General features: G+C 43.1%; 1 protein-coding gene across 4 annotated transcripts; it reads left to right on the top strand.

The window, feature by feature from the left end:
- The first annotated feature begins 765 nt into the window (after window positions 1-765).
- Window positions 766-12607, top strand: CDKN1A (cyclin dependent kinase inhibitor 1A). 4 transcript variants are annotated; one of them, XM_087959887.1, is made up of 3 exons: window positions 766-855; window positions 9304-9711; window positions 10714-12607. In XM_087959887.1, the coding sequence occupies exons 2-3, from the start codon at window positions 9312-9314 to the stop codon at window positions 10761-10763; spliced, it is 450 nt and encodes a 149-aa protein (XP_087816013.1). In that variant the 5' UTR covers window positions 766-855; window positions 9304-9311; the 3' UTR covers window positions 10764-12607. The 4 variants fall into 4 exon arrangements, with proteins under 4 accessions (XP_087816013.1, XP_026533947.1, XP_026533951.1 ...); XM_026678162.2 differs by having other exon boundaries at window positions 769-855; window positions 9307-9711; XM_026678166.2 differs by lacking the exon at window positions 766-855 and adding an exon at window positions 3059-3379 and having other exon boundaries at window positions 9307-9711.
- The last annotated feature ends 671 nt before the right edge of the window (window positions 12608-13278 follow it).

Below are 13278 nucleotides of genomic sequence, written 5' to 3' on the forward strand. Positions count from 1 at the left end.
GACAATTAGCATCACCTTTATTAATATAAGCAATAATAAATGTTTGCAAAATCAATAAACTGATATTCTGAAATTTTGTGAGGCGCTGTGTATTGTGAAAGTTTATTCCTAAATCCAGCACTGCCTTCAGGACTAAGCTATCCTCACTGTCTGTTGTGTCCTGCATTTTGAGGAGTGGTAGGTGTCTGAATGAGGATTTCTTTTCTAAATGTGGTATTTTATCAAGCAGAAATTTGCCAGGCACGACTCTTCCCTGCAGGGAGTATCGGTATGCTCCATCTGTTGTATTTCTATCGGTTAAACAGTTCTTACAGAAGATTGTCCGAATCAAACCGCACTTGTGGGTAATGCTCACTGGGAATTGTACCATAGTCCAATAGAAGAGGAAGGCACTGGACTGTGAAAGGCTGTTTTACTTATTCATCCTTGAAATAATTTTGGTCATAATTTCGTCTCTCAGGCAGCTTGAATCAGCTGTGAATATCGTTAACACGGAACAGAAAACCTGAAAGGGCCCATCGAATCACGGCTGGTTGAATTTAAAATTAGTCGACGCGGCTGGACTTCTTTTTGAGACTTAAATTAACCCCGGGCGAGTTAATTAAGCTACCTCTCACGTCCCGTGTGGACGAGTCCGATTCCTTCCCAGGGTCAGTGCGCGAGAGCGCGAACGATCCGAAGCAAGCTACCTCACCACGACCAAGGCGGATCTTCGGAAATTCCTACGAGGGAGAAAAGCAGCATAACCCCGCCTCTTTACGAGGCGGGCTTCGGCAGGCTTTATGTAGTCTTGCAGGAGCGCCAGAGCTCAGAATTGCGGACCAGAGGGCGCTTTTCCTTGAGCGGCGAAGGGAGGTGAGCATTGCGTCTAACCCACATCCCCCCCCCCCGTCCTGTTTGCAGGGAAGGTGCTGGGCTATGGCATCAGTGCTGTATGGGCGTGTGGTTCGGATGCGTTTATGAATATATGGTCCCGTTTTATAGGAATATCAGAGTTCTATTTATCTCCCTACCTGGACTGGGGGGGGGGGCTGTTTAGACAATTCCAGACGCGCGCAGGTACTGTCAGGTTGGTTTTTTTTGGAGGGGGGTGTTTCGGGCTGGGATTATGTTCGTATCTTTTGATATTTGCTATCCCCCCCCTTTTTTTTGGGGGGGGGATTAAGAGACTCTCGATGGAGCATCACGGCCTCTTACGATGGGCTAGTTATCCAATCCACCGTATGTAGTCTGTGGGTATGAAATGGAAGGTTGTCTGGCGAGGGAAGGAATCTTCCGATGGACCTGAACCGAGTAGCCGTAGTGATTCTCTGCCTTCCCCGCCCTTTTGATCCCGATTATAGCAGATTCTGCATTCCCTTAGAGACGACCTCGTCCTTCCCCCCCGTTCTTTCCACCTCCTCTCGCTGCTCATTAGGTGGATGGTGGGGTTGTTTTTCGCGCTTTTCCTCCTAGCTCCCAGGATGGCCAAATGAGATTAGACTCGTTTTTGGAAGGGAGAGCGTCGGCCGAGCCGCTTCTTACCCAAGCTCTTCAGTCTCTTCAATGAGTGAACTTTGAATTGTGGTCGATTTGCCCTCCTAATTCCCGAAAGGCGGAGGACAGAAACGGGCTGCGATGTTCTTGTCTTTGAGTACAATTTGCTCGCTCGCTCCTTTTTTTTTTTTTTTACACCAAAATTAAACGTCGCAGCAAAAGGAGAAGTAGCAGGTTTGGGCTGATAATCGGAGAGACGTTCTTCGGGGGAAAAAAGAAAAAGAAAAAAGGGCAGGAATACTTCTGTCAGCAAGAGTTTTGTTTCCCGGAGGCGAAACTGATTTGTGCGCTCTTCCTAGAACCGGGTGCGTGCGTGTCTAATAGGGTAGTGGTGATGCCCACGGCCATAGCCGAGTCCTGTATAAGAGGAACTAAAGGAACCTTCTCCCGCCTCACCAAAAGGGGTGCTCTTGGGTCAGCAGCTGCGCTTCAGTTTTGCCTAGGAAAGGCGTCTGTCAGGGCATGCCCTGGCGTGGAGGAGGAGGCGGCGGCGAGTGCCGCTTGCGAGAGGGTGGGGAAGTCAGGCGGCGGCCGGGAGTGATTCAGTGACAGTCACTCTCTGGGGCTGATGTAAGAGAATAGGCCCGGCCCTGCCAGTTTGGGGACGTTTAGAAACGCCTTCGTTTTGATTAGGGAGACAGGCCACCTTCCTGGCGAAAGCGACGTCTTTCGGGCGTCCTTCCCTAAGGTCTCCTCTGCTCCTGTGAGCAGAAATAGCCCGTGTCACTGGGAGGGGTGGGCCGTTTAGACGCACGAGTTCTTCCGACTCTCCGCCCAGCCCCGCCGATGTTCTTGTCTCAGTTGGGAACTCCTTGTTCCCAAACGGAGTTTTATTTTTGTTCTTGCTCTGTTTAGAGAATCGGGCCGGCTTTTTTTTTGTTTTGTTTTTTTGTTTTAAGAGTCGCGCGCAAACTCGGGCACGCGCTGGAGGCGGCGGCAGGAAAGCGGCTAGACGGAGGCTGGTTTTGTTTACTGGGTCCGAGTTACGAATTCGTGCCTTCCAGCAGCTGTGATATTCTCGTCTTTCCCCCTCCCTCCTCCCCACTACTAAGGTTGAGGGGGAGAGATAGGGAGTCAGGTAGAGACCATAAAGCTGCTTTAGGAAGAAACGCCTAGACCAGCTATCTTTCTTTCTTTTATGGAGACTGAGCCTAAAATCCCCCAAAATGCCACTTCGCGTTGCGTGGGTTGCGCCTGGCGTTTTCTCATCCCTTTGCTCCTGTTAACCAAGGCGGTTGGGTAGGGTGAACGCACCTCAAAAGAACTTCCAACCGTAAGCCCCAAAGCGAGGGGGGGGCGATATGTGTGGGAAGGAAGGAAAAGAGAGGCGGAGCCGTAGTAAATTCGGTGCACGTTTCCCATTTCCTGGCAGCAAATCCTGTCGGTGTGTGTGGCAAGTGCGATTTCGCAACTTCCAAACCGGCACGTGACGCGGCTGCTGTGGTACCAGATGACGTAATTCCCCCCCCCCCCCCTACACACCCACACACCCACGGGACGAGCTTCGGGAGCGTCTCGCACATCTCCTCGGCTCCTCCCGTGGTTGATAAGGAAGTCCCCCCTGTTTGCTTTCCTCCGGGGTCGAGTGGAAGGGTCTGCTTTTAAGAGAGGGAGAAAGAAAAACGTCCGACAAGACGGGAGGTTTCCAGCGTTGAAATAAAGCGGGCAATCGCGCGGCCAAAACTTTTTGTGTTTTTTGCAGCCGCGAGACGGGTTGCTGAACTGCTGGAAGGGCGGCGGCGAGGGGGAGGGCGGGCGGGCGGGCGAGAGAAGGGGGATAGCTACTGTTTCAACAATGGTGACCTAAATTTTGATTGGCTGCCTCTGGCAGAGAACAACCACGGTAAATTCAAGTTCGCAGGGTGACGGGAGGCTAAATGTGTGCTGCGATTGAGAGGGCTACGTCTTCTGTTATTTCCTTCCACCAGTAGGCGTTATTATCTACAAAGATCCGTCTCCCCTGATACAGAAGTGGCAAATGGATAGCTTACAACAGCCAAAATTAAGGAGTTGTAGTCCGACATTTCTGGAAAGCCTTGGTGACGAGTCCAGAGCAATCAGTTTCCATAGGTATGGAGCGAAGTTGGACTACTAGCCAAGTGAAACATTAGTTTTGGCAGCTGTGTGACAGGCAGCAAGACTGGATCCACGCTGTAAGTTGTAATGCGGTTTCCTGCTTTGTGGTTTAGCATGTTATGCGAATTCCACCATTATGGTTTGTAACCAGGGTTAGTGGCTTGAGGTAGGGTGGGAACCAAATCATCGGTAGTGGAACCACTGCTGAAAATCTTTAGTGAATGACAACGTGTGAACAAATCCAAAGAACAATGGCATAATATACTTAGTTATTGCTTCCTGAATCAGTAAATAGATGGGTTCAAGGCACATACTACACCAGTGGTTCCAAAGAGGGCGGAACTGTCCCCTGGGGGGCAGTGGATGACTTAGGAGGGTGCTAAGAGGCAAGGGGGGTGGCAGAGGAGTCCTGGAGGTGGGCCCCTCGCAGGGCGCAATTCAGGGGTGGGATTCTACCAGTTCGCAAGAACCAGTTGTTATCGTTCCGGGTAGTTCGGAGAACCGGTAAAATGGGCCCCTGGCTGGCCCCACCCCTCTCTGCCCGCTCCTCCATTACCTGCCCAGTCAGTCCTTATTGTGCAACAATTAATGATGGCATTCACCCCCGCCCGCCCCACCCTTATATAGCGCATGCCACATTTTCCCGCCCGCCGCCATCACTTCTAGCAGCAGCCAGCCAATCAGCCAGCCATCACTGCATGCCTTCCACCATCGGATCTCCCTAGGTGAGTGAGGCTCTGCAAGCCCCGGTTGCCTACATGCTGCTGCTGCCAGCCCCAGTTGAGTCCCAACTCCCAGGCTGGCCAAGGCCGCCACCGCCATGCCGCTGCCACCCTCAGCGTTCAAGCTTTCCCCCCACTCCACTTTCCTAGCTTGCTTAGCTGCCAGCACCAAGGCTCCATGCAGCACTCATGTACTAGCAAGTTTCCCCCCACCCCACTTGCCTGGCTTGCTGGTGGCTGAGAGGAAGGGCTGACCCGTTGCCGCTTGAGTCCCACCTGGATTCTCCGCAGCTGCTGGGCCTTGCCTGCTAGGGGCAGTGGAGGCGACCAGGAAGCATGATGCTATGCCTCCCGCATCGACCCTTGCCTACTGCCCCTTCCCTCTGCCCCCCGCCAGCCTGCGCGCTTTGGCTGAATGCTGGCCGGCGTTGTGAGAATGATGCGAGTCAAGCCTCACGAGAGCAGATATTCCACCCATGGAGCTTGCATAGTGGCAGTCTGCACTTGACTAAAATGCTTGGGGGGCAGCTGGCAGAGGGTTGATGCAGGTGGCGTAAGCCTTGTGCTTCCTGGTTGCCTCCCGCATTCCCCCTCAGCAGCTGCGACCCGCAAGCCCCAGCAGCTGATGAGATGCAGGCTGGCGGGGAACCAAATAGCGATGGGTCTGCCCTGACTGGCACACTTTTTCCTCTGCCACCAGCCACTGAAGTTTGGGCTACCTACAAACTTATCTTCCTCCCACGGCTGATGGCAGAGGGAAAGGTGAGCCAGTCAGGGTGGGTTGGCTCACCTTTCCTGCAACTCACTTCTCCTACAGCTCCTGCTTGCAGTTTCCAGCCCTTTCCCCAAAAGAGGGAGGGGTGGAAGTCCTGCCCGTGGTCTCTTTGTTGGACCTAGAAGCCTTGCCTGCCGGCTTTTCCGGCTTTTCCGGGCAACGCGGGGGACCGGGCGTGAACGGACAATTGTTCCTGGTCCCTGGGACTCACAAGCAATGCTGCCAGGTGACTACCTTGTTGGAAGCGTGTGTGTGTGTGTTTCAGATGGGTCTCCTAGCTAAGGAGGAGAGCAAAGGAGGAAGGGAAGGGATAGAGGGAAAGAGAAAGAAAGAGAGAGAAAAAGAGGGAGGGGAGGAGGAAAAAGTGAATGGGATATATGGAGGGAGGGGGAGAGAGAGAAAGAAAGAGGGAAAGAGAGAGAGAGAGAGGAAGAGACAAGAAAGAAAAAGAGAAAAGGGAAAGAAAGAAAAAGAGAGAAAGGAAGAAAAGGGATAAAGAGGGGATGGAAGGAAGGGACAGAAAAAGAAAGAGAAAAAGAAAAGAAAGAAAGAAAGCAAGGAAGGAAAGAAAGAAAAAGAAAGAAAGAAAAAAGAAAGAAAGAAAGGGAGGGAGGAGAAAGTGAATGAGATATCTTGTCCAACCACCTGCTCCAGCAGGGTTAGAAGGGAGTGTGTGTGTGTGTGTATGGCTGTCAAAACTCCAAAAACAAGTCAAGTAGCTCTGGAGAGGCCAATCATAAATTAAAACACTTGCTAAGCAACTGGCCATTAAGCGAGGACCACTTGCATTTGGTTTGCCAGTCACCTGGCCATGCCCACCCAATAACATGACTAGCAAACCACGCCCAGCCGGCCACGTCACCACCAAGCCACGCCCAGCCAGTCATGTGACCAGCAAGCCACACCCACAAATTAGGCCACGCCCACAGAACCAGTTAAGAAATTTCAATCCCACCCCTGGATGGGAGGCACTAAGGATGAGTTTGTAGCACCAAGGGGGTGGTGGACTGAAAAAGTTTGGGAACCACTGCACTACATTATAACTAACCCATTGTGGCTTGGGGTATGAAGCCACAAACAAGTCTCTCTTCTCCAGTCAGATGCAGTAATGAGGAACCAGCTTACTGAGCACATATTAGTATACAAGTGTCCACAATGGAACTCAGTTACTTAGAATGAACCAATACTACTTTTTAAATTAATTTTACAATTTGGGGGACGTGGATGACATAAGAAAATACTTAAAAACCTATTGGTTAAATTCATTGATAACTGAACCAGTATATGTGTGTATTCAACGGCTTTATTAAATTTATTTTGTCATATTCTGTCAAGCTGTAGTCAACAAGAAAGATAAGGAAAAAGTTCTGAATAACACTTAAAACAATGATACATTCTGATAAATGAATACTTAAAGTATATTTCACTAAAGTTGGTTTGGAAGCCAGAAACGTGTAGTTTTGAAAATGCCTTTGCTGGTAGGGCATCAAAAATGGTCTCTTTTTGGCTGAGAGTTCCAGTGATCAGGGGTTTGGGCAGGGCAGGAGAAGCTATCCAAAAACTTGCCTAGAGTTGTTTTGGTCATATATTGAAAGCACACAGTATGGTATATTCTATATATTCTAATGATTACCACCCCACCTCCACCAAACATTGATCTACAAGTATTTGTGACCTGAGATTCATATATGTGCTGTGTGGATTGGCCTTAACCCAGTTGAGATGCAAGCACTTTTGTCAGACATATGTTGTTACAATTGTTTGTGCCTTCACTCCTTTTGAAGCATGTCAATAGCCTGCAAGCTTGTTGTCTGTCTGCCTGCAAGGCCAATGTTTCTCAATTCGACAATTTTAAAATATGTGGATTTCAACTTTCAGCATTCCACAGCCATACATGCCTGCTCTTTCATTGGAAACTGCTTTCCAATGAAAGAATAAGAATAAAGAAACACAATCCAGAGTTAATATTTGTGGGGTAAATAGCTGAGAACTGCAAATATCTGGTAAGCATCCTGTTTTAGTGACTTGGAATGGTAAGTTAAAAACTCTCATCAAGCTGTGGCCTGTCCTTAGCAGTTACGAACCTGCCTGGACTTGTTCTGATGTGATGTCATCTGGCATAGCTGTGTGTAATGGGTATGCGAAGGCTGCTACTATTTTTAATCTCTTTGCCTCTTCTTTAGCAGCATCAGTATGCTGGGCAAATGCAGATGTGAAAACTGGGGAAGCACTGACCAAATAAAACAGTGACATGGAATTCAATTGTGTTTTTTGATCTGGAGCTTCTGCATGGAAAGATACATATATATTCAAATACAGGTGGATTGCCAAAGAGTGAAATGGGTCTTCAGTTTATACACTAGTCAGAAATCATGTTTGGAGGCTCTCTAGTAGCATGTTCTTCATTAATGGGATTCATAACTGAAAAATGGCATTAATGCAAGATAACATTATTGGATGGATACAGAATAAAAGCCTTAGCTACTTGTCTTGTGATGACACCAAACTGTAGTTCTTTATTGGTTAAAGATATCAAATACATTGAAGTAGTTAATGCAAACTCCTTTTGAGCCCTGGTGGTGCAGTGGTAAGAATGCAGTACTGCAGGCTACTTCTGCTGACTGCCAGCTGCACAGCAGTTCAATCCTGGCTCAAGGTTGACTTGGCCTTTCATTCTTCTGAGGTCATTAAAATGAGGACCCATATTATTGGGGGCAATATGCTAATATTTATAAAGGGCTATAAAACAGTGTGAAGCGTTATATAAGTCTAAGTGCTATTGCTATTATGGTTGGAAGAATTATAACATACAGAAATTGGATGATTGGTGCTACGTAACCACATATCTGGACTTTGGCACTGTTAATGTTAAAAGATATAGATACTATTCTGCTAATAATGTTATAGTCTATTTTTGATTCAGGGTTTTCCTTTACAATTACCTGGTTCTTAAAACAGGAACTTTATTGGGGGTGTATTGAGTTTTATGGTATGATGATGCTATCACAAATATAGAATGGATATGTAAAATTATATCTTTCATGCATCTTTTCTATTTTTTAAATCTGGGGAGTCAGAGTTTATTATTCTAGGCTAATTTAATCCAGTTCAAAGACTAAGGTAAAAAAAAAAAGAGGCAAGATGGCAGACATAGGATTACAATGCAGTCTTTTGTATGCCTGTATTATGACCCTGTTTCTGTTGTCTCACCCTATTTGATTATGCGCGCGCACACATGGTTTGCTGCTGTTCTAATCTCTATTTTAACAGTACTTCAGAATATAAGTGGGTGAAATATTTGAGTCCTGTATGAAGTACCTTTCAGAGTGAATAAATACAGAAAATCAGAAGAAATTCTGAAACAAAACATTAGGCCTATCTGAATGGTGAGGATGTATAAACAGTAGATATCTGACAATAGAAATTTCCACTTTCATAGGCCATCTTAACATATACAATTTCTGCACAGTGCAATATGCTGTATCTTAAAAGTAGGCTTTCTTTTGCATTGTACCTGCCTTTGTTGGTGCCCAGTAAGAAAAAGATTATGTGAGACAACAAAGTTAACATTTGGGTTGTGCAATTCGTTTAGTTCTCCATGGACTAGAAGCATTTAATTACTTATAACTATTGGGCAACCCTTTTCTGTGTTCAAAACGGTTTAAACATTAGGAAGAATAGTTCTGACATGTATAGGGCAAAGAGAAGCTACTTGGAAGCTGGTAAAAGGTATTCCAAAGAAACTTTAATTATTTAAATATTCCCTCACATGCTTCTTTCTCAGGGTGAACTCTTGGTAAAATATGTCCTGAGGATCTCATTAATACAATTCCATGTGGTTCAGGGTGTTGTTGTTTTAAAAAGAGATATGGCTTGTATACAGAATATGAAAGGGTCCCACTCATCCAAACTTGCTTTCCAACTAAGGTTTCTAATAACATTTTTATTTGAGCTCTGTCACACTTAGCTTGTATCCTTAGGTATAATGATGCCTAGATATATATTCTCTCTCTTTTGAGACATATTACAGTTTTTTAACTGCTATTTTTGACAAATTCCAGTAATTTGACTTAGAACCATTAATGTTATCCTGATAGGCTTTTCAAAGAGATTTAGTTACTCTATTTTTTTAATTGTTACTTGGAGACAAAAAGTAACCTCTCCTTTTTAAAATGTTCCTTATCTTTCTCCCAGTAGGAAACATGCCTCTTTCTGAGAGTAAAATCCTTAAACCTTTCTGCAGCAGGAAACTATGCAGAAATCTTTTTGGACCAGTTGATCATGAACAGCTCCAGAAGGACTTTCAGTCCTTGATGAAGGTCCAGCTGGAAGAAGCCCAGCAAAAGTGGAACTTTGACTTTGAAACAGAAACCCCACTGGAAGGGAATTACAAATGGGAAAAGGTCTCTCATTTAAATATGCTGCCATCTCCTGATCTCTTGGGTCACACAAAGGAGAACAGCTGTACAGGGGAAAAGAGCCTAAGTTCTCCAGCACTCTTCAAGAGGCACACAAAGACAGAGAGACCAGCGCAGGTGGGCCTTGACGCTTGTAAGGCTGATTCCCCCAGATGTTTGAAAATAAAGCAGACAAGTATCAAAGGTAAGAATGGAGCAACTCTAATGGTTCTTTGTGTTAACTTAAACAGGAGTTGTTAATATCCAGAACAGGAACTGAAATGAAGTTTTATAAAACCCAAATCCCATTTTTTTTTTAAAAAAATTCACAGTTTGAACTTAATAATGTATTTAAAATTGGGCATTTGTGTCTTGACTTAACTTTTAGAAGATACTTAATTGCCACATATGATGTTAAGAACAGTGTGATATGTCAGCTTGTGTTGTTTAATCTTGAACAAACTTAGTGTTCATTCATCATTAGGAACAGTGCAAGTACATTCATTTTAATTTATAGACATAGCAAATATGTGTATAAAGACACCTTGTTGAAACATTTTATGTATTTGGTTTAAAAATATGTAAGATTATAAATGGAGTATTCATTTTACCTAATCACATTTATCAGACTGCATGTCTTCTGTGACAATAGAAAAGGAAACAAAATCTGGCATTTGGTGATAAAATTATTATTTCAAATGCATTTCCTGATTGTATGCCCTAATACACAAGCAAACACTGCAATATTAAGGTTTGCCAAATCTATTCATTTATTTATTTATTTTATTTGTCAAGCAATTATAAGATAACAGATATAAGTATAAACATAGTTATGAATACATGAAATGGATACATATAAGAAAAATAAAAAGAAACAATAGAAATATTATATATATATTGCAGTTCTTTAACTAGATTAAATCATGCTACTTTTGACAAATTCCAGTAATTTGACTCAAAACCACTAATGTTATCCTGATAGGCTTTTCAAGGAGATTTAGTTACTCTATTTTTTTAATTGTTACTTGGAGACAAAGTAATATATATATATAAAATTAATATGACAGTTCTGGAGATGCAAGGCCTTGTTGGCTGGTGTTTGTACTCAAATCTGTGAGCAGATGTATGGACATGTTTGAATCCCATTGGGCACTTGGTCTGATCCTTTTTGGTAAAATTGTTAATGTGTTTTTCTGCTCTTTTCTAGACTTTTATGGTTCAAAGCGAAGAACTGTCCCATATAAGCCAAAGCCATAATAACAACACTGCAAGCATCCGTGTCTGTTGTCTGAAGATCTTGACCTGCCTTTATTATTAGCTGGAATGACCTACTTGGGTCCCACACCCAGTGAACTCATGCAGGATGGCTATTTTGAAGGACCAGTTATTCAGCATTACAGTTCCTTCTCTGAAGAGCCAGAGATCTCTTATTTTATGTATTTTATGTTATGTTTTAGTGGACTAGTGCAGTACTTCAGAAAGATATAATTTTTTTTTATCATTGATAGCACTGGAGCCTTATGTGCAATGAAAGATTGTAAAATCTTACCTTAAATATGCTTGTTGCAGCAGGAGAAATCATATCTGAAGGGCCAAGTCTGTAGGGGGCCAGTGTTGATGGATACAAGAAAGGGCCAACCTAAGTTCTGCTAGCTGCAGCAGTCTGTTTTATGTGTCATTTACTTGTCACCGTTTATGGGCCTCAGGAAAAGCTTGATATGATGACTCACTATATGCGGGTGCGGGTCTAGGAATCAATAGAATTATAGGATAATATCTTAAACATTGATCTTCCTGCAACTTTTTACTTTATTATGTTTAAACATATTGTGAGGGGGAAAAGAATGGATTGGGTTGTTTTTTTCAGGCTGGTCAGAGATTTTCTTAAAGATGAAGAATCTATGGTTATGGTGTGTACAAGTGTGCATTAAACCGTAGCACTTACTGCTGTGAAGAGGGTAGGGTCATAAATATTGTAAATATTGTAGCCTTTTATCAGTTATTTTTCTGGGTAATTTATATGTTCTTTTGTTATATTGTACAGGAATACATGATACAATTGTTTCCCAAAAATACAAAAGACAGAAGATGCAATACATAATATTTGTGGGAGGGACAAGTATAATCATAAAATCTAGCATGTTTCACTACTGTCTTACTAGCTTCTTCTATACAGTATGTTCTTTGCCACCTTAATTAGTATTGAATCTTCTTAAATACAGATCATCCGTTTGCAATTATGTAGCATTATAGTGATTAGTGAGGGAAAATAGTGTGTGCCAGCAAGGGTTGATGTAGTATAATCTTTGACTTTCTGTTGCCTTACTTCACTTGCACAGCAACTTAGTGATAGAAGCTGATATATGGACTTGGCCCAGACTTGCTTTCTCTAATTCCTATAGCTCCCTTTGTTCTCCAAGTGACTTTAAATAAGAAGCATTGCCAAACTGGCAACTGTATCTTAATATGAGATAATCTAATTTACAGATTACTTTTGCTTGGAATTTGGGGCTATTATAAATACTTGCTGTTGCACTTTCCTATCAAATATCCAAACCTTAATCCTGAATACAGTGTACTATTATAATCAAAAGTTCAGGCCTTATTATATTATAATCAAAACTTTAGAACCCATTTTAATGGCAAATTTCCTTGCATTGATGCAATGGCTTTATTGCCATCTTGCTGTAATACGTTAGGGACATGGGTCTCTTGTCAGAATTTTGTTACAATAGTGCAACATGTGTTGTTTTTAGGAAATTCTTTTATCAGATCACCTGCAGCCTGCAAACATTCAGTTCTAACCATGAAAGAGAAGCTTGCTTGCTTGCTTGAGTTTGGAGGTTCATGTTGGTTCATGCCATCTGCACAAAGGCCAACCTATCAGAAAAACAGCTTCAGGCACTTTTTATATAATAAATTTCCTTAGGGTCTTCTGAAGATTTTGGTTAGAATTTCTATAGTCACATCTGGCCACTTTGACAGTTGCACTTTTACATTCAGGATAATGCTGGGATTCTTGAGCATTAATCCAGTTGTGAATATAATGCTGCTGAACTGACTTAAGTCTGGGAGTAAAATAAAGCCACTTCATAATGGAACAGCACTTTGTCTGGTGTGAATTTCTTGCATGCTTCATTTAGAATTGAGCATACTAATGCTCTGTCCAGTGATGACATATGATGGGCCCTTAAAAATAAAAGTTTTAGAGGATAAAGGACTTTACAAAAGATTTTATCATGGTAAAAAAACTCAGTAGAATGATCCACTGAATTACAGACTAGCCAATCTCCATTAAAACTGACATTTCAGTGAGTAAATCTTGATTCAGTTAACCATGGATAAGTGCAGTATGGAAACAGCCTTTCTATCAAGCTTAATTAGTTTGCTTAGTTGTGGTTTATTGAATAAGTCACCATTATCTGGGCTTACATAAAGACACTGAACTATTAATTACAGTAGCTGAGATCCACACATTAAGCCAAAACAATCTGTTATAATTAGCACATTGTGTAAACCTAGGAAAAAGTGATATTGGGGAAAGTATAAGAAATTTGAATACAATCAATTGATTTCTATAAACAGTCTTGAAGAGAGAGCTTTGTATGAAATTTCTGTATCTTTCATGGCATAATCTAGAAACACTCAATAAATCCTGCTTGGAAAAAAAGTTAATACACAATGTGTTTTTGATAAGACAGTCTAGACTCTAGGGATTACAGAATAAAGTAAAAAAGTCCATAGTTACTACTGTGCTCTGCAATGTTTAAAG

This window comes from Notechis scutatus, chromosome 3 (genome assembly GCF_049901735.1).
Source record: "Notechis scutatus isolate UNSWTSFEM ecotype Mainland chromosome 3, rNotScu1.2, whole genome shotgun sequence".
Classification (NCBI taxonomy): domain Eukaryota; kingdom Metazoa; phylum Chordata; class Lepidosauria; order Squamata; family Elapidae; genus Notechis; species Notechis scutatus.

What these genes read in the sequence shown, in the direction of transcription:
- CDKN1A (XM_087959887.1), top strand. Translation starts at nt 9,312, where the DNA reads ATGCCTCTTTCTGAGAGTAAAATCCTTAAACCTTTCTGCAGCAGGAAA. An exon ending in AAAGCAGACAAGTATCAAAG is followed by an intron (nt 9,712 to 10,713) that starts GTAAGAATGGAG and finishes GCTCTTTTCTAG; the next exon opens with ACTTTTATGGTTCAAAGCGA.